The sequence below is a fragment of the Balaenoptera ricei genome, chromosome 6, assembly GCF_028023285.1.
Source record: "Balaenoptera ricei isolate mBalRic1 chromosome 6, mBalRic1.hap2, whole genome shotgun sequence".
Taxonomy (NCBI): Eukaryota; Metazoa; Chordata; class Mammalia; order Artiodactyla; family Balaenopteridae; genus Balaenoptera; species Balaenoptera ricei.
The window spans coordinates 118098668-118119131 of NC_082644.1; the positions used below are offsets into that span (position 1 = coordinate 118098668).

General features: G+C 56.9%; 1 protein-coding gene and 2 non-coding genes across 15 annotated transcripts in view; all 3 read left to right on the top strand.

Moving 5' to 3' along the window:
* Positions 1-20464, top strand: part of PRRC2B (proline rich coiled-coil 2B) — an 85981-nt gene that overhangs the window by 59129 nt on the left and 6388 nt on the right. For 3 of the 13 annotated variants that reach the window (XM_059925862.1, XM_059925863.1, XM_059925868.1), the window contains exons 15-30: positions 4087-4303; positions 4924-6993; positions 8377-8573; positions 9131-9276; positions 9864-10005; positions 11540-11625; positions 11990-12178; positions 12325-12522; positions 12917-13003; positions 13728-13832; positions 13989-14181; positions 14944-15041; positions 15975-16102; positions 16596-16836; positions 19610-19789; positions 20373-20464. In XM_059925862.1, coding sequence (XP_059781845.1) covers positions 4087-4303; positions 4924-6993; positions 8377-8573; positions 9131-9276; positions 9864-10005; positions 11540-11625; positions 11990-12178; positions 12325-12522; positions 12917-13003; positions 13728-13832; positions 13989-14181; positions 14944-15041; positions 15975-16102; positions 16596-16836; positions 19610-19789; positions 20373-20464 — 4369 coding nt within the window. The other 10 variants (XM_059925864.1, XM_059925869.1, XM_059925867.1 and 7 more) reach the window with 8 other exon arrangements.
* Positions 14655-14740, top strand: LOC132368272 (small nucleolar RNA SNORD62). The gene has a single exon (XR_009504016.1). It is a non-coding gene; the product is annotated as a small nucleolar RNA SNORD62 (small nucleolar RNA).
* LOC132368273 (small nucleolar RNA SNORD62) lies at positions 18919-19004 on the top strand. Its single transcript, XR_009504017.1, has one exon. It is a non-coding gene; the product is annotated as a small nucleolar RNA SNORD62 (small nucleolar RNA).

Here is a 20464-nt window from a genome sequence, read left to right on the forward strand (position 1 = left end):
ATTTTTGGCTGTGCTGGGTCTTCGGTTCGTGCGAGGACTTTCTCTAGTTGCGGCAAGTGGGGGCCACTCTTCATCGCGGTGCGGGGACCGCTCTTCATCGCGGTGCGCGGGCCTTTCACTATCGCGGCCCCTCCCGTTGCGGGGCACAGGCTCCAGACGCGCAGGCTCAGTAGTTGTGGCTCACGGGCCCAGCCGCTCCGTGGCATGTGGGATCTTCCCAGACCAGGGCTCGAACCCGTGTCCCCTGCATTAGCAGGCAGATTCTCAACCACTGCGCCACCAGGGAAGCCCTATGAGTTTTAAGATACATTTTTATTATTGTACAGTTCTAAATGTTAGTCTGATTTTATCCTTTTTGAGTGATTTTTTATGGTATGTTGTAAAACTTCCAAATGTAAAGTTTTAATACCATCTTTCTGGTGTTAATTTCTAACGTGGCTGCCTCGTGGTCAGGTAACGTGGTCTGTATGATACAGACCAGCGGTCACAAACTTTTTCTATTAATGCCAGATAATAAATATTTTAGGCTTTGAACTGCTACTTAGTTTTGCTGTTGTAGAGCAAAAGCAGCTGTAGACAATAGTGCGTGAATGGCTGTGGTTGCTTTCCAGTAGAACTTTATTTTTAGAAGTGGCAGGTGGAATTTCACTCAAGGGCTTGAGAAGAATGTATTCTGCAATTGGACGTGGTCCATGACATCGTGCTTGCTAATTGCGCTGTACAAATATCTGTATCATCACAATGTTTTATCCCCTTGTTCAGTTACTAAGAGGTGTGTGAACATTTCCCACCATGATGTGGATTTTGGCAAATCTTGTAAACCTGTCAGTTTTTGCTTTATCTGTCTGGAAGCCGTACTTCATCTTGTTCCTTTTATCTTCTTACAGGACCTTTGTTATCATTAGTTGTGCTTTCTACCTTTAATGTCTACTTTACCTGGTAATCATTTTATTCCAGTTTTCTTTTGATTAGTATTTATGTGGTATCTTTTTCCCCCAACTTTTTACCATCAGGCCTCTCTGAGCCCTTTTTGGAGGAGAATATCTTTGTACGTGTAAGATGTGTATGGTTTTACCCACTTTGAAGCTCTGTGACTTCAGTTGCCGAAGTTGTTCCCTTTTGATTTATTGGGATTATTATATTCAGATTTCTTGCTCTCCTATTTTATGCTTTCTGTTTATCCCTCTTTTCTATGCTTTTCTTTTTCTTTCTTCTTTTTTTGGTGGCAAGTTTTCCTATTCTTTTTGTTTGTTTTCCTTCTACATTCTATTTCTACTGTGTGAATGGTTACATTAAATTCTAACATGCACCCTTGACTTCGCCAAGGCTATTCAATATCTTTACCCTGAACCTGAGCTTTAACTACCTCCTCATCAGTCTTGTTATTTTGGCCTGGAATTTTAGTTCCACCTTGTTTTATTCCCACCAAATCAGCTATTATTTGTTGTTTTATTTGACCTGTTCTTGTTGAGATTTGTCTGTATGTTTACTAGTTTCTTTGCTGCTTATCCTTCCATCTGGGTTCCATTTATTTCTTCATGAAGTACATTCTCTCCAGGTCTTCAGGAAAATTGTTTTGGCAGTAGATAGTCTTCGCCTGAGAAAGTCTTGATGTCACTCTTTCCTCATGAATGATAGTGTAGCTGGGTATAGAACTCGAGGTTGGCAGTTACTTTCTTTTAGTACTGTGAAGATAGTATTCCTTGTTTTCTGGCTCGTGTGTCTGATTCGTGTCTGGGTAATCTACTGTTTTCTTTCTGGCTGCTTTTAAGATCTTCTCTTTGTCTTTGGTCTCCTGTAGTTCCTTCTCAGTATGCTGTGTCTAGGTATATATCTATATCTATCCTTACCTTATTCTGCTTAGAACTCACAGTGCTCAAATCTAAGGATGTATGTCTTTCATCACTTCTGGAAAATTCTCTTCTAATTATCATGTCAGATGTTGCTTTTTCCTCATTCTTTATATCCTTTCTTCCTAGGTCGCCCATTTAGATTATTTTGTGCCTTCTCATTCTGCCTTCCAAGTCTCTTAAATATATAAGAGAGCTAACCTCTGTGGGGCCTGCTGGGAAAATCCTTCAGCTATTTTCCTATTCTCTTTTCTCTCCAACTGTGTCTGATCTGCTCTTTTTTTTTTTTTTTTTTTACTGTCCAATGAGTTTTTAATTTCAGTGATTCTATTTTTATTACTAGAATTTTTTCCTCAAATCTATTATTTTTTCTTGTGTCTTATATTTTTCGTAAGTTTTTAATTCCTTTATGCTTGTAATCATTTAAAACATAATTTTCTAGTGCTTCACATTTTAATTTGTTACCTGAAGTTCTTGAGGAAGGTATATAATCCCGTGGGCTTACCATGGACTCATAGTGGATTGTTTTCCACACAGTGTTGTGGTAATTTTGGATTGTGAGTTCATTTTCAGCAGAGCTTTATTTATCATGGGGATCTAGTATAGCTTGGTTTGAGGGTATATCCCTCCAGTGTGGTTTTGTTTTCTTCTGCCAGCCTAGAACTACCCTTTATTTTAACTCAGGAAGTTTCTGGAACATTCTAGGGGTATAAATCTGAACTTCACCCTCCTGCCCCCAAACCTGCATGAAAGCTGGCATGTGGCTATGAACTCCTCATGGAGGACTGTTTTCCCTACCCTAGCCCAGGCCAAGACACAAATTCAGTCATCTCCCTGTACTAAAGAGCATATATTTTTCTGATCCACCTTTTAATTGAGGGCATAGCCCTTTGAGGGTCTTTGTTTAAGCAGCATCTCAGCTGCAGCTCTCTGCCTTGTGTGGAAAAGCCCCGTCTCCTGTCCTGGGGGGGCATTTAGGAGCATGCCCGTAGGTTACTAAATCTGATAGATGTGTCCCTGGCTCCCCTCTAGGGAGCACCAGCTCGTGGCTGTGGCCGTGGCTGTGGTTTCAGCTCCCTGGGGGTTTCCCGGTTTTGGGGGAACGGAGCTCTGCGAGTGAAATGTTTAATGTGTTTTGTCCAGCATTTTTGTGACAGGAGGTTTTTTCAGGTAATATGAGCTGCCATATTGCCAAAAATAGGTCCGTGTACAGTGTGGAGCAGTTCCGCACACCTTGTAATCAGTACTTAATAAATGGTGTGTAATTCTAGGATTCCAGAGAGGGTCCCCACCACCACCTGACTCATACTAACTTTGTGCTGGAGTCATATATTGATAGCATTGGAACAGAGCACTCCACAGCTAAAAGAAAGCTTAAAGCCGTTGGCCTAATGCCGAGCCATTTTCCTGGTCAGATTATCTCAAAAGATGGGCACAAAAACACTGGGGGCCAATAATTAGCTTTGTGAAGTATTTGAAAAATCAGATCTTCTTTTCTCCACAGAATCTGGCCCCGTGAGAGACCTTTAATGTCGTCTGCAGCCGCCCAGCCCCCTTGTTTGATAGACATGCACAGAGGGGCCCGGGGAGGGCGGGGGTGCCATTTCCCCGACTGGTTTATATCTGGTAGGACCGAGACGTCAGCATGCCCCAGTCTCCTCGGGCCAGATAACAGTTTAGTGTCATTTGTGTATCCCCCACTGCCCTTCCATGTACAAAATGTGGAGTGTTACTGTCGAGCTTAGGGGTGGAAATAAAAGGAGCTAAAGCCCCAGTCCTTTTCTGAACTTCTTGCAGGGGTTGGAAGCAGGGAGACGCTGGCTCTGTGTTGCATGTAGGCTCCCTGGAGCGTAGCTCGTCTTCCTTGTGTCTGTGCAGAAGACCTTCAGGCATCTTGCGTTGCTGACTGACTGGCCCCGCTAGCGTTCCGCTGACACCCATGAGCTCTCCCGTTTGATGGTTCCAGTTTCCATTTGCCAGTTTTTTATAGCCTTCAACACAGGGGCTCTTCATCCGGGAACTAGGATTGGACCTCAGAGGTTTTTAAACAGGCCTTTCAGATTGCATGCGTGCGTGCCTTCAGAGGTTCTGTGATCAGAAAGATGGGACCTCAGTGATGTTAAGCAGGTGGGGTGCTGTGTCCATGTGATAGTTGGGGCAGCTTGTCTCCTTTGGGCCTGTGGTTGACCCATGGCTTGCTAAACGAGGTGACTGATTGGTTCTTTGCCTTCTTCAGGATTGATGAAACCCATGATGGCCCAAGATTCTCTCAGTGGAACTGGCTGTCGCTCTGAGGATCAGAGCTGTGTGCCCCCACTGCCAGAAAGGAAAGTGACCGCCATCGATGCAGCCCCCGTGTGGAGCCCCGAGGGTTACATGGCGTTGCAGAGCAAGGGCTACTCGCTCCCCCACCCGAAATCCAGTGACACTCTGGCCATGGACATGCATGTCAGGTGAGGCGAAACTTGGTCCTCCTGACCTGCAACTGAAGGAGGGGTCTCCAGGTCCTCATTGAGATAGGGCTCTGGGAAGAGGCCCTGTCCCAGGAGATGGTGCCCCCTGGGGAAGGAGAGTGAGATAAGGATGGCCGGATGCTTTTGTGTGAGAGGCGCTGATGGCAACTGAGGGCCCAGGAGAAATCCTGGCGTCAGAGGCAAATCCTGCGGAACCTTGGGCAGGGCCGAGGGGTGGGGGCCTCACAGGGCAGGCAGGGCTGAGTGCGTGTGTCGTGGCTCCTTCCTGTGAAAGTAAAGGCGAGCTGGCTGTGCTGGCCCAGCGCCCCAGACTCTCCGCGGACGCCCCGGCTCCAGCTTGTGTGAACCAGAGGATCCCCGGCTGCTCGCTGAGTCCACCGGCCACTGACTTCTTCACTCTCTGGACTCCAGGGGCCGCCACCAGCCCATGGCCCAGCATCTCTGAGACCTGTTTAAAGATAGAGCGAATGTTGGTGCCTATGTTTTTTTCTTTTTCTTTTTTTTTTTAAATTTTTCTTTTTAAAACTAAACTGTGTTCAGCATGGAACCCAGGAACCAGGCTCCAATCACATTGACTGATTTTTCTGGTTCCTTTTCAGGAATGAAAGCTCTTACTCTGCCTCACCTGGAAGGTCAGGGGGCGTAAGTGCCCGGCGCAATCTCCTTGAGGAGAGAGGGGAGGAGTACTTGAGTGCTTTTGACAAGAAGGCCCCAGCAGACTTTGACATCTGTGTCTCTTCTCAAAGAATAGGCCAGGAGCTTTTGTTTCCACCCCAAGAAAATGTTCAGGAAGCAGGCGCACCTGGGAGTCACACCCCAAACCTCAGGTGTTCCACACTGGAGCCCGACTTTGCCCCGGCTGAGAAAAAACCAGAGTATAGCGATTGGGACATGAGCCGCCAGCCGAAGGCCGCCGACCCAGACACCAGGGTCGAGAAGGAGGCGCCCCAGGAGGAACTGTCCTTCAGTGTCTCCTCCTGGGAGAAGGAAGGCAGCCCCGGCAGACAGCCGGCCCTGGAGCCCGCGTGGACGCCAGAAGCCCGGGGCGCCGGCAGCCAGCACCCTGAGCAGACCAGCAGGACCCGGAGGTCCGGCCCCATCAAGAAGCCCGTCCTGAAGGCCCTCAAGGTGGAAGACAAGGAGAAGGAGCTCGACAAGGTGAAGCCAGAGCTGGGAGAGGGGAGCGCCCGCCCGGCTCGGGAGACGGGGCCCGTTTGCGAGATGGCCGAGGACCAAGACCAAGAGAACGACCCCGCGCTGGCCAACGTGGCCCCGGCTGCCTCGGAGGACCAGGGCTTGGCCCGTGCTGCCTTGGGCCGCGGGGCCAGCCGGCCGGAGGAGGATGACAAGCCCGTTGGGGCCCGGGAGGCCAGCCCCTCCCGGGAGGCCAGCCACACACCGCCTACCAAGAGGAATAACTGGATCTTTATTGACGAGGAGCAGGCCTTTGGGGGCCGGGGGCAGGCCCGGGGCCGCGGCCGTGGGTTCCGAGAGTTCACTTTCCGCGGGCGGCCTGCGGGCGGCGGCCTCTGTGGCGGGGGCGTCCTTGGGGCGCGGGGCCTCTACGGCGGCAGCCAGAGGAGCGGCCGCGGCCGGGGACCGCGAGAGTTCGGGCTGGCAGACGACTTCCCCCGGGCCAAGCCCCGGCGGAGGATCGCCAGCGAGACCCACAGCGAGGGCTCTGAGTACGAGGAGCTTCCCAAGCGGCGGCGGCAGCGGGGCGCCGAGACCGGGGACGAGGGCGCGCTCCCGGAGAGGGAGGAGGCCGCCGGGAGGAAGGGCGACTTCAGGGAGTCCTGGCGGTCCGGCAGGATGTACCCCGAGGACCACGGCGGGCCAGAGGCCAAGAACCGAGGCCTGCGGGCCTTCGGGCGCGCCCTCCCCCCGCGGCTGAGCAACTGCGCATATGGCCGGAGAACCTTCGCGGCCAAGGAGGCGGCCCCCTGGCCGAGCCGGGGTCTGGGCGCCTCCTGGCAGGAGTCCGGCCCCCCCGACACGTGTGGGGCCCGGCGGCCCTCAGACAGAGACTATATCCCGGACACCTACAGACACCCCGACGCCTTGGGCACCCGGGGCTTCGAGGATGGCCGTGTGGAGGACAAGAGGGCCTTCTTCCAAGATGACCACGCGGCAGATTCCGAAAATGCCGAGAACCGGCCCTTCAGGAGAAGACGGCCCCCGCGCCAGGACAAGCCCCCCCGCTTCCGGCGCCTTCGGCAGGAGCGGGAGGCCCTGGGCCTGTGGGGGCCGGAGGATGAGCAGCCCCTGCCGGCGGGCCAGTGGCCGGGCCGGCCCAGACCCTGTCCCGGGGACAGGAGCGGCACCACGGGCCGCAGGTCCCCCGAGCTCGCCTACCAGAACTCCTCGGACCACGCCAACGAGGAGTGGGAGACGGCCTCCGAGAGTAGCGACTTCAGCGAGAGGCGGGAGAGGCGGGACGGGCCCGGGCCCGAGCCCGAGCCCCAGGCCGACGGCCTGCCCGGGGCGAGCGCGGGTGAGAAGAAGGAGCTGGCCAAGCGGAGCTTCTCCGGCCAGAGACCCCTCGTTGACAGACAGAGCCGGAAGCTGGAGCCGGGAGGGTTTGGGGAGAAGTCTGTTAGGCCAGGTGGCGGTGAAACTTCTCCCCGTTATGAGAGCCATCAGAGTGGGACGCCTTTGAAAGCCAAAAGGTAAACCGGAAACAGAGTCCCGGGTTCTTTTTTGTTGCTGTCGTTCTGTTAGCCGGTTGTCCCAGCGGCACTTCATGCATGCGTGTCCCTCCGTGTGTCAGGGCCCCAACTCCTTCCCCCTCGTTGCGCTCTAGGAGGGTGCCCACCCGCCGAGGCCATTGTACGTGAGCGTCTCCGTCACTGGCTCTCGCGCTGCTGTCTGCTTCTCTCGTGGCGTGCTGTTGCTGCTGCTGCTATTGTGGCTTCAGAACTAAGACTAGAGTCCCCGCCCCGCTGGCCCCCCTGTGGTGCCCGCCCCCGTCCGTGTTTCATGACTTCAGCCCCCGTGTGTCTCGTCGGAGTCCAGCCGAGGGGCCCCCACCACAGAGGGGCGCTCCCTGTTCACGGCGCCTCATGAGTACCGGTCAGTCCACCGGACCCCTTGGCTCCAGGCTGCTGCCAGGCAGCGTCCTCCAGAAACACGTGGGGCATCGCTGGCCTCCTGGCCCCGCAGAGATCGCTCTTCCCTGAGTGGCTTTGCTTCTCGACAGTCAAGAGAAGCAGCGCCGCTTGGGATTGCCACCTCGGCCTGGTGAGAGCCAGGCGGTAAGCAAAGGGAGTGAGCTGCCCAAGGCCTGGTGAGCACCTCTCGTTTGGAATTAGAGGCTTTGGTCGGGGGGGATGATCGGTGCTCAGTGTCGGCTCAGTGCCCGAGCCTGGCCCGGAATCAGGGCAAGGGCAGACGCTGTGCAGCCTGCATTCCTCATCGTGCACAGGCCACGCCCCAGCGTGCTGAGGAAGACGGCTTCCCGCCTCTCAGCCTCCTTAGAATTCAGGGCACCAAAGCCTGGCCTGTAATTAATCCATACCCCTGAAGAAGGAACCACAGAAGAATGCGGGTTCTTTTAGGTGTCCATCTAGACTAGCTTTCTAGGCCCCAGATGCCAAGACTTGGCTTTGCTTCTGATTTCTACCCCAGTAACTGGGCTGGCAGTAGGGCGGGGCCTGGGCTCCTCTCTGGTCAGTCTTACGAGAGGAGCAGGAAGTTCTGCAGCCCCGTTCTAAGCATTCCCCCTTCTCTCTCTCCTTTCTGTAGCCCTACTGGGTTTGGCACACAGTGGGAAAGAACAGAAGTGTCAGCCCTGGGAAGGGGTTGGAGAGAGAGCAGTGTTCCCGTGGGCTCTGCCGTAGCAGTGCTGCTGGGGCAGCCTCCACACGGGCTTGCAGAGCGCGCTGCCGCCAGCACGCGGCCTCTGCTGCACGGAGGGGACGCTGAGAGGAAGTGACAAAGATCGGGGCGCTGCGCTTGTGTGCGTGCTCTGCGTGCATGTGCGGTTTGTCCTTCTCTCTCCTTCCCCGGCCGCGGGTTCCTTCTGAGCTAACGAGGTCCTCCTTCCTTTACAGGTCCCCGGATGACACCTTGCCTGGAGGTCCTGGCTGCAGCAGTGGGAGCGGCCACTACACGCTGGAGCGGGCAGCCCACGCCACCTCTGACATCCCCGAAGCCTCCTGTGAGAAGGCAGAGAAGGAGGCCCAGCTGGCTGCCCAGAGGGCAGGCGAACAGGGAGAGACCATGAAACCGTTTGACCTGAACTATGGAAGTGAGTGTCACCTCACATCTTCAGGGGAAGAAGAATCCGGGCAAAATGGGGAGCCGTGGCCACCTCTGTGGGTTGCTGAGTTTGCCCTTTCATTGAATATCTTAGCTTCTGGGCACGTACTGGGTTAAGAGCAAAACAGAAAGGATTCCTGCCTTCATGTCGCTCACAACCTTGCTGAACCCCCATAACAGCCCTGCGATGTCCCAGTTTTAAAGATGGGGAAGCTGAGGCCCAGAGAAGTTGAGTGGTTTGTGCAAGGTCACACAGCTGTTTAGGAGCGGAGCTGGGACTTAAGTGTGTCTGTCTCCGAAGACTCTTTTCTTAACCGTAGCCTCTTTGATTTGAGGTAACACTGTGTTAGAGGGGCCGTGAGAAGGGTGTAGAAATCATAGCTGGGTTTCCTAGACCCTGGTGAATATGCTGAGGCCCAAGCCAGCTAAGAGCCTGGCCTCTGAGCTGAGCCGGTCCTTAGATATCTGGTGCCCGTAGGGTTGGGTTACTTTTGGCTCCCAGTAAATGGAACCACTCACTGTCTTCCCTTGTGAATCTTGGTTCAGATGCCATCGTTGAAAACTGCGGATCCAGCCCCGGAGAGGAGACTGAGGTGGGCTCTGTGGTGGGGGAAGGCTTCATCGAAGTCCTGACCAAGAAGCAGCGCCGTGTGCTGGAGGAAGAGAGGAGAAGGAAGGAGCCAGCCGTGCAGGTCGGGGTGCGAGGCGTGGGCGGGGCCGGGGCGGACGGGGCTTCTGAATTAGGCCCAAGACAGGAGAGGAAGAAGGTGTGTTTATTAAACATGCGCTGCCTCCCCGGGCCAGCCATCCCTGTGGCTCCGTGGCAGTAGATGGTGTTCTCCCTGCTCTCCGAGAGGGGGACTGGTCCAGGGTGACACCCGCTGAAACAGGGCCGAGCAGGACGCAGGCCTCCGTCCACCCCGAAGCCCACCCCCCTCCCACCGCGCTCCGGCCTGAGTGGCACGAGACTCATCACCCTGGGAGTCACGAGGGCTGGCGACTCTGTACTCGAAACGGAGTTGGGGCCGAGCACTGCTCCCCTGCCCCGCCGTCCCAGGTCACAGCCCACGGGTCGCTTCCGGGGGCGGTTTGGTCGGCACTGCAGTTCCCACGTGGTTGAGGTCTTGGCTGACGAGTGCTGTAGCGCCGCTGGCTGTAGCGTCACTGGAGCAGTTTCCGGGGGTGTGGTTCTGGCGCCTGGGATAGTCTTCCTGGGGAGAGCTTGTTACCCTTCATGTCTGAGGTCGAGGCCGGACCGCATCACCTTTCTTCTCCTTAGGTACCTGTCAAAGGCCGAAGTCTTTCCTCTCGTATTCCTCCTCGGTTTGCGAAAAAGCAGAACCACCTGTGCCTGGAGCAAGGGGATGGAACTGTGCCTGGCAGTAGCCTGGGCACCGAGATCTGGGAGAGCAGCGGCCAGGGTAAGAGCTCGGGGTCTGGGCTCAGCCGCGCGGCCCACGGCCGCCTCACGGGCTCGGGGCCTCTCATGAGGGAGCGTCCTGCTTTGGGGCTGTGAATGCAGACGGAGTGTTACCTGTTCCCTGGCTTCCTCTGCTGGGTCGGAACGATGGATGCCACGTTAGCACCACGTGCTGCTGCAGCCTCTGAACAGATGTCAGATTTTCCCTGCCTGAAATTTGGTGGAGAGGAGAGCATTCCGTATCCAGTGATGGAAAAGGATGGCCCCCACCCTCGCCCAGCTGAGGTCACTCGGGGAGTTGGCTTGACTGTGCCCACACCGGTTATCCTTTCTTCTTCCCTTGAGGAAGAGCAGCAGGCGACTGCTCAGGAGAGCAGGAGTCCAGAAGCTTTCCTGTCTGTGCTGTGTGCTCTTTCCTCAGCAGAAGGAAGTTTCTGTCAGCTCCTCCCCGAATGCTGTCTTAGGTTTGAAACCAGGCTAGGGTGGCCCTTACCTTTTAGAAAATTTGTTTCCCTGAAAAAATTTCTTACCCAGTGCTTTTTTTCTGGTAATTTTTCATTTTAAAATACAAAACCATTTTAATTGAGCAGATTCTTCTTGAACGCCTGCTTTCGGCAGGGCCCTGCAGGGTATACGGGGGGAGCTTGGAGAAATCATCCATTTCCAAGTCTTTTATTCCAAGCAGCCGAGGCTTCCAGAGTGAAGTGACAACCCCAGAGCCACGTGACAAACACCCAAGAGCCTAGGCTCTGGACCTGATTCTTTCAGTTTTACCTCATGGCCTATCTTCATGTTCCTGGTTACAACCTTGGTTCCAACACATTGCAAAATAACATTGGGAAATAGTCAACTCTGACTGAAAGTACGATAATTTTTAATAAAATTTTGATCAGTCAGTTTGGTTGTGAGAGTGGTGGGTGTCATGGTACAAATGTCCAAAAATACTTACGCGCCATATTGGTCAAGCAGAGTGGGCTAACTCAGGAGTCGCGCTCTCCCTCCAGGATTCTGCAGCATCTCGTTGGCTGCTCAGACCAGGGGTCTGTGGGTGACTTCACAGGGCCCCTGGATCTTAAAAAGAGCATGTGAGATTTCATGTGCACACACAGGGTCCATGGCTTTTGTTGGGTTCTCAGGGTGGTCTGTGAGCTAATAAAAGTTCAGTAACATCAGCTTGAATTTTTCAGAGACTTGTAGAGGTGCCAACTTGTAGAAATAAATGGTTTATGTGCAAAAAGCTTCACCACAGCAGAGGTAGTGATAGAGCATTCTAACCGGTGTGAGTGAAAAGTTGCTGGTGTGTTTAGTAGAGCACATAGTCAGTGCAATCACAGGAAGCACGTTCACGGAGATCTGCCTGAGGATGTTGGAAAGTCGGGTGAAGGTATCAGACCAGATCCTCTTTCGCTAACGGGTCGATTGCGGTGGGAGTAGGGGCGGTTCAGAGACTTGGGTTTGTGTGAGCTGCGCCTGTGCTTGTTTTTCTGGCTCGGTGGGTCCTCTTCGACATCCTGACTCTCTGTCTTCCTCCCTAGCAGCCCTCCCCATTCAGGCCTCGACCGGCGACTCCTGGGCCAAAGCCGCCACCGCCTTTGCCGGCACCGAGCCCGGCTCTGCCGAGGTGAGTGGCCGCCGGGCGCCAGGCGTGTGCTCATGTCCGCCGCCGTCCCAGAGGCCCGCCCGTGCTCTCCCTGGCCGGGCAGTGAGCCTGGCTCGTCACTGGTCTCCAGTCTTGCTTTTGGATGTGTGGGAGGGAGGAAGAGCGGGGATGGCCAGGGAGCGCCCACCCTGGGTAGGCGGCGTGAGGGCCTCTCCTCGGCATCGGGCGGTGGTCACAAGCGCAGCGGGTCTGTGGTCTCCGTGCAGGGCCCACGCGTGCCTGTGATGATGGGCTTGGGCCAGGGACGTGTCGTGCCGCCCAGTCTCACTCTGCAGGCAGGCAGGCGGAGAGGGGATGGGCTCTGACCCTCCTGTGTCCTGCACAGCAGGGCTTTAAGAGCAGCCAGGGAGACAGCGGCGTTGACCTGAGCGCCGAGTCTCGGGAGTCCTCAGCGACCTCCTCGCAGCGCAGCTCCCCGTACGGCACTCTGAAACCCGAGGAGGTGAGCGGGCCCGGCCTGGAGCCCAAGGCCGATGGCCACAAGGAGCAGACTCAGAAGCAGTCGGAGCCGAAGGTAACCTGGCAGTCTGGCTCTCAGGGGCCGGGCTGGGCGGAAGGGCTGGTGTCTTTTGTCTTCTTCCCCGACTCCCGGTGCCTTGGAAGCTGGAGATCAGGGTCATTCCAGGCTGTGCGTCTCAGCCTCTCTGCTTTTCCATCAAGGATTCCGAACAAGGCTCGGGACAGAGCAAGGAGCACAGACCAGGACCCATCGGCAATGAGCGGTCTCTGAAAAACAGGAAGGGCTCCGAGGGAGCTGAGCGGCTGCAAGGGGCTGTGGTCCCCCCTGTTAATGGGGTGGAGATTCACGTGGACTCCGTGCTGCCAGTGCCACCCATTGAATTTGGAGTCAATCCAAAGGTGAGGCTTTGATTTGTTTTCTTCTACCTGTGGCCCACCCCCCGCCTTTGATGCTTGTTAGGGTGGGCTCCTAGAAGGAGCGGGGACATGGGCGCTGGCAGTGCTCCAGGGGAGCGTGGCAGGTGGCTTTGCAGGTGAAGAGGTGCTGTGAGCTGCTTTCTCGGTCTCCCTGCTGACACCAGGCAGGTTCTCAGGCCGAGCAGGGAGCCGGGCAGAGAGAAGCGGGGGGCCTCCTTTCTCGGGGGCCATCGGGAAACATCTGGCCATCTTGCTCATGTGGTGAATGCTGCTTGGTGGGTTTTTGAGTTGCTGAGATGGCAGATCACATTAATGTGTGTCTCTGACAGAAGGTGAGCCATGGTGACTCCTGTGGGCTTTGCTCCTTTTTTTCCAGGACTCTGATTTCAGCTTGCAGCCCGCTTCTGCCTCTGGTCCCGCGGGGAATCCAGTTGTCAAACTTCAGGACGCGTTGGCCAGTAACGTAAGTCTGTGCTTCCACCTCCAGCTCTGTCGTCCCCGTGCCAGCAGGCCCCGGGCAAAAAGAGCAAGAGCCTCGTGAGGTGTTCCGAAACCAGAGGGGGCGAACCAGCCATGGCTCTGGAGTTGGGCGGACATGGTTTGAGTCCTGATGCTGTCTCTAGCTACTTACGCGTCCTTGAGCAAGTTGTTCCACGCTCTGGTTTTGTGAGCTTAAAATGGGATAGTATAACTCCTGAGGTCTGGTTTATTTGGCACTTTGTGATTTAAAACCTCCTAGGTTCTGTGGTCGCACATGTTTGAGAATGCTGCGCTCACCAGGTTTCTTTACTCTGCAGTTTCTCAGAATCCCTGTATCGTGCTGATGGGTGCCGGGCACTGCAGGAGGAGGGCCTAGCGGTTGCATTTCCGAACATGTGTTACCAGGACCTCTTTTTCACAGTTTTGGGGGAGGGGGCTGAGACAGGACCTGGTATCTCCATGCCGTGTAGTGGTGCCTGCGTGCTGGCAGCCAGCTGTGTTTATGTTGCCAAAACACGGCGGCCCCGCTGGAGGGCTCGGGGTGCGGGGATGAGGGTGGCTCTCCACGGCCTTCTTTCGAGAGAATCGGTGGAGGCAGCTATTTGCAGGGGTCTCGAGTGCACACGACCAAAACGGAAGGCGTGTTTGGACACGTCGTCTCGCTTTCTCTGGGCCTGTCAGTGTTCCGTGGTCTCCTTCCCCTTCAGGCTGGGTTGGCACAGAGTATTCCCATCCTCCGGCGCGATCATCACATCCAGAGGGCCATCGGCCTCTCACAGATGTCCTTCCCCACCGCCGACCTCACTCTGAAGGTAACACTGGCCCTGAGCAAGGCGGGGCCACCCAGTGCCTTGGCTTGTGAAGGGGCAGGAGCGGGCAGCCCCGCCCTCCCTCCCCGGGCTTAGCTTGTGCTGTCCGCTGCCTCCCGGACGGTGATTTTCGTCTCCCCCACCTCCTTGCTTCCGAAGATGGAGTCTGCGCGCAAGGCCTGGGAAAACTCGCCCAGTTTGCCGGAGCAGAGCTCTCCAGCAGGCGCTGGCTCGGGCCTGCAGCCGCCGTCCTCCGGGGCAGCCTCCAGCGGGGTCAGCTACAGCTCCTTCGGCGGGGTCTCCATGCCCCCCATGCCCGTGGCCTCGGTCGCACCTTCTGCGTCTCTTCCAGGTACTTCCCCCGCGAGCCAGCTCAGGGAGCCTCCTCCCTTCACTCGAGAGAAAGGCTGGATTCGCAGCCCTGAGCGCCACCCCTGCCTTGACTTAAGGAGTGTGTAGAGGGGGGCGCGTTCTAGGCTGGGGGTCGTAGCTTCCCACGTGCTCAGGTCACTTGTTTCCTAGGCTGGGAAGCAGGACCGTGCGACTTTGGTGAGGCTCTTCCGCCTCCTGGAGAGGGGACTGATCAGAGACTTGGCTTTGGGTCAGACCGTGTCGCATGAGAAGCTCTCTGAGCTGTGCCCCCTCCTCCGTGACATAACACAGGGTGATGGTGGCCCTGGGTGGGGTCGCCACGCCAATGAGACGAGCTCACGTCTGGGAAGTGCTTTGTATCAGCTGAGCCCAATTTTATCCTGTCACCGTCCTCGTCACTTGTGTTGGTGCCCCAAGGGAGCCCGTGGGGATTTTGAGGTCTGGCTGCCAGAGTCTCAGTGATGTAATTCCAATAGATCCTTCTGACCCTCCACTGTGGACTCAATAGCAGGGAGATGAAGAGGAAGGTGACTGAGAGACCAAGGCAGCCTTCCTTTATAATGAACCCCGCGGCCCCCATGTGCGGGGCAGTGGGTGAATGGGTGAGCTGGGGAAGGCAGGCTGCAGCCAGCCCCTCCTCCTGGGCGCTGGGCCGTGCACACTCCCTCCTCCCACTGATTCCCAGGACCTTCTGGAACAGTGAGACTTGATCCCGTTTCTCCCCCTCGGATTCTGTTTCCAGGCAACCACCTGCCACCTCTCTACCTGGATGGCCATGTGTTTGCAAGTCAGCCCCGGCTGGTTCCTCAGACGATACCTCAGCAGCAGAGTTACCAACAGGTGATGACGGCGAGCCAGGTGGCCCCGCGGGGGTGGGGGAAGGGGTGCAGCACACGGCGTAATTACCTTCTTCATTATTTGTTCGTGGTGTGTCTCATTTTTTGTATCCCTCACGTTAATGCTCAGTACCTGGCACGTATGGCAGCCAGTCAGTATTTATTGGATGAGTACACGAGAGACAAGGAGGAGGAATGGAGCTGAGTGCTCCAGACTCTGCTTAGTTTTCCCTTCTCGAAGCTCTCCTGTGCCCTAGCTGGGGAATTCACTGAAACGGAATTCTCTTTGGTGATCAGGTATCCTTCTGATGAAGAGAAGAAAGGCCTAGACTCCCAGGCATGGATGCGTTAGAAAGAGGTAGTTGTAGAAGCGAGCAGGTGTTTGTTTTTATGCAGAATTGGCATAATTTCTGTGCCGCAAGGGGATGCTTTTTGGAAGTCTTCCTCCTGAAGCTGGTGCTGGGCCTTCCTAATCGTCCTGCAGCCCCACCGACCTGTGTTCCCGCACAGACCAGGATGAAGTGCTGTTTTGGGGACGGAGGACTTGGCCTGTCCTGATCTCTGTTCATAACATATCCTTAAGTATTATGTTGTTTGGTTTTGCAAGATCTTGCTCTTCGTGTAACTGGATCATACTGCACGTATTATTCTTCACGCACATTTTCCATCCACCGTTGGCGTTTCTGAAACCCACCTCTGTTGATACGTGTAGCTAGTGTTCCCACCACTGTACAGAATCCAGTATAGGGATGTGCCCTGGTTTGGGATTGCTGCCAGTTTTCTGCTTTCTCCCGAGAGTGAAGGAAGCACAGGCAGGACATGAGTTTGCATTGTGGGCGGTGTTGGCTGCCCGTGGAGAAGGGCGGGGGGGCTGGCAGGCGGGGCTGAGCGCCAGCCCGGAGGACAGCGCGGTGACGGGCTGGCTCCCCGCCTGCAGGCTGCCGCCGCCCAGCAGATCCCGATCTCCCTTCACACGTCTCTGCAAGCTCAAGCCCAGCTCGGACTGAGGGGCGGGCTCCCCGTCTCCCAGTCTCAGGAGATCTTCAGCTCCTTACAGCCCTTCAGGTGAGGTGCCAGGGCTTGGGGGGCTGGCAGCTCGCAACAGGGGTTTCAGCCTTCCCAGCCTGTGGGCCTTTTCCCTTTGCCGGCTGCTGCTCTGCGCTCCCCTGCTTTGGGGCGGGTGTGAGGGTGAGCTGCGCTGTGGCAGAGCTGTGGCCCGGCCTTGTCCTTTCTCTCCGTGTCCTCCGGCCCCCTGCCTGCTCTCCCTCCTTGCTGCATCTCGCTGCCTCTGGCCCACTCTTTCAGTGTCTCCTGTCCCGTGCTGTCTGTTTAATCCAGTGACGCTCAAACCGTGGTCCCTAGACCAGCAGCACCGTCTAGGAGCTTGTTTAAGTGCAAGTTCTCAGGGCCCATCCCAGACCTTCTGAGTCAGAATCCCTGGGGGTGAGCCGACAGCCTGTGTTGGAGCGAGCCCTCGGGGGATTCTGAGGTGTGCCCACATGTGAGATCAGCTGGTGCAGTCGTGCACCTGCCCCGACCGTCTGTCTGGCTTTTGCAGATCTCAGGTGTACATGCACCCCAGCCTGTCACCGCCCAGCACCATGATCCTCTCCGGAGGCACAGCCTTGAAGCCCCCCTACTCGGCGTTCCCAGGCATGCAGCCCTTAGAGATGGTGAAGCCCCAGTCCGGCTCGCCCTACCAGCCCATGAGTGGAAACCAAGCCCTGGTCTACGAGGGCCAGCTCGGCCAGGCCGCCGGGCTCGGCGCCTCCCAGATGTTGGACTCCCAGCTCCCACAGGTCAGGAATTCACTCACTCCCACCTCAAAACACTAGGTCTCTTTTCTTCATGATCGTTTCCCCTTTTACCTGCCTTGTGATGCCCACTGACTTACATGCTGCTTGTAGCCACTGCCACTGGTCCTTGGGCTGCCAGGCCAGGGCCAGCTCCTCCACCTCTTGTGAACAGTCCCGAGACCTGGCTTTCCCCGAGAGCGAGGGCGCTGCTTCTCCTGCAGCCTCCCCCCCTCCTGCTGTGGCCTTGGGGGTGGCTGCGTGTCTCCTCTGCGTGCACACTCGTGCTTCTAGGCCACTCTCCCCGCCTGCTCCTCACACCCTGGCTTTGGAGCGCCCCCCCCAACCCCCCGTAGACTGTGCCTCCACTGGCCCCTGTGTGCTGCGAGCGCCACGTTGCTGAACCCGTGTCCAGTTCCACATCCTCCTCCCCCTGACCCGTGGGCGCGTTAGACGGTTCTGAGGGTCACTCCCCTCCTTTGGCCCGTGGCTCAGTCTCCAGCACGTCTCCCGTTGTAGTTCTCAGGGGTTTTGTTGTCTCTGTAGGTGACCTCTCACCCCTAGGTCTCTGCCCCCAGTTCCACGGCCTCACCACCAGTGCCTGCTCGCCTCCAGTCTGGACTGGTCACTGCCAGTAGCTGTACCTCTCCCGTCGTCTCGGGCTGAAGGGTCCTACCTGGTCAACACCTCTGACTTTTCTCACTCCCTCCCTCTAGTGACCCACCTTCAACCACCTTTTAATTCTCCCTCCCCCATCCCTGCCCCCCGCCCCCTTCAGCAGAGCCCCAGACACCCTCCTTGTCTTTTTTGTTTTTTTGACCGCGCCGTGGCACGCAGGATCTTAAGTTCCCCAACCAGGGATTGAACCCGTGCCCCCTGCAGTGGAAGCGTGGAGTCCTAACCACTGGACCGCCAGGGAAGTCCCCCGCTCCTTGTCATTTGCACTCAGCTCCGCCCCACCCCTCCCTCCCTGTGCTCACCTGGGTTAAACCCTGGCCCGCCTCAGCCCAGCTTCCTGAGACTGGAGGGAAACCGACCCCGTCAGACTGGATTCAGGTTAAATACAGCCGCCCTCTGGAAAGCCAACGTTTGGGCACCTCCCCACCCTCCTCATTGCCTTCTCCCCCACCGTGATTCTGCATCCTGTGTAGCCAAAGAAATGAGTCGTAACAAGGAAAAGAGAACATCTGCAAGCTCCCAGCGCCACGTCTCTGAGCCTGCGAGGGGCCCTGGGGTGAGAGCAGGCAGCCCATCCCCTCCGCCCACCCGGGAGCTGCCCCAGCTAGCGTCCTCGGCCCGCCATCAGCACGTAGAGGTGCTGCAGTGCTGCCCTCCGGCTGTGAGGGTCCCTCCCGCCACATCCCCAGGCAGCCCGGTCTTTCCTCGTTTTTTAAGAAACAGACGCTTCTTTAGGGACACCGGTAGATTCCACGTTACTGAACCTGACGGTTCTTCACCCTCCTCCTGCTGACCCGTCAGTAGCATTTGACCCAGTGGTCACTCCTTCCCCCAACTCACGCTCTCTGGGTTCCGAGGACACTGCTCCTGGTTTTTCTTCCACCTCCCTGAGGCCTCTTCCCGGTCTCCTTTGCTGTTTCCCCCTTGCCTCCCCAGGCAGTAAGTCGCTGTGCCTTCTGCGCTCTGTCTTCGGGCCTCTTTCTAGACCTGTGGCTCTAAGCCTCACCCAAATCCAACGCTTCCCAGTTCTCCCGAATTTCTGTCTCTTGGACCTGAACTCAGAGCCAGTGGGCTGCCCACCGTCTCTGCTCGTGTCCGGCCTGGGTCATCCCTGGATCCCTGCTTCCCCGCGCCCCCGCTGATTCGTCACATCCCGTCAGCCCTGCCTTTGACAAGTATTCAGAGTCTCTGGCCCTTTCCCTCCCCCTCCACCCACCCCCTGCCCAGCTCGTGCTCTCGGCTGCCAGTTTGTTCTCAGCACAGCAGCCAGGGCGCCTCTTTAAGACTCACGTCAGCTCACACACCGCACCCCGAGCCGGCGCTCCAGAAACACTGTGCCATCCTTACCTTCTTCCCGCACCCAGCTGTGCGCAAGGAGGGGCCCGGGCCTTGAGGTCTGGCTGCCCCACGTCTCAGTGATGCACTTCCAATAGGTCCTTCTGATCCTCCACTGTGGACTCACTAGCAGGGAGATGAAGAGGAAGGTGACCGAGAGACCACAGGTGGCTCACCCGCCCCGTCCCGAGGGTCTCCTGGCCCACCTCCTTCCCTTCTCGCACCTCGCTCTGGACTTCAGGGTAACAGGCTTCAGAAGGCTCCAAGACTGCAGGAGCCCTAAACCCCAGACCCCAGTTGTTTTCTGTCACCTTCGGAGGCAGAGCATGAAGTAGTCTTGCCTTTTTGTGCTGCAAAAAGGGGCACAAGGATACCATTCCTGTCTAGCTCCCATCTTTTGGGACTCGCTTGGACACTGCTTCCTGGGAAGGCTTCTAGACCTTCCTGACCTTTCTCCCCGCCCCCCGCCCCGCAACATGCACACGGGGTTTGCCGCCCGCCTTCCGCACTTGACACCCGTAGCTGTCCTGCTCATTTTCTAGCCATCCGAGTTATTTTCTCACCACCTAAGGCTTGCCCCCTACCACTGAGAGTATGAAGTCTAGGGTGATCTCTGCTGTGTTCTATCCAGAATCTGTCCTACTGTGTGAAGGCTTTGCTTCCTTTGATCTGGAATGAGAACGTGAAGTGTGGCGCGCGGTTGCGCTCGGATGCGTGTGTGAACGGCGGTTTGTGGCCTCCTCCCCTGACTGTCCCTGTTGTCCAGCAGCTGACGATGCCGCTGCCTGGCTCCCAGCTGCCCCTGCCTCGGTACGGCTCTGGGCAGCAGCCCCTGCTCCTGCCGCAGTCCATCCAGCTGCCACAGGGGCAGAGCCTCTCTGTCGGGGCGCCCCGAAGAATGCTCCCACCCGGGTCCCAGACTTCAGTCCTTAACACCAGCAGAGAGGTGAGGATGACTCCGTCCTGCTGTGGCCCTGGGGTGGGGTGGGGCTCCCGTCTCTGGGACCCTTTCTGGCCAGTCAGGAGCCACTATCGTGGGGGAGGGTGCCGGCGGTCTGGGACGCAGGCTCCGGGCCTCGCCAGACCACTGGTGGCCCACTCGTTGCCGAGTTCTCTCGGTCCCGTGGCAGGAAGCCCTGGTCACTTGTCACTAGCAGCGTGAACAGGCCTGGGTGAGCAGAGCGGGGAGGAAGGTGCCTGCGGCTGAGGTCTGCGGGGGCCGAAGTCCTTGCCAGCTCCCGGGGTTCTGCAGAGGGTGGCCTCCGGGGCAGAGAGGGCACGTTCACCGCGGCCAGTGCTCAGGGGTGGCGCACAGTCTGCCCTCCCACCTGCACAAAGGGAACAAACACACGTGGTCGTTCCTGCCTCCAGCCTGCACCGGAAGGCCAGGCGTGCACGCTCCTTGACGAGATGCTTCTCTGTCCTGAAGCCCTCGTGGCCCCCACTGGCTCTGCCCAGGGTGGTTGGTGGCGGGGGCAGCTGTCCCCAGGGCGCTCCAGTGACAGCCCATCGCTACCCGGTGTCTTTAGTCTTCTCAGATGGAGATGAAGGGCTTCCACTTTGCCGACAGTAAACAGAATGTTTCTTCAGGAGGCTCCATGCCATCACCGCAGACCTACAG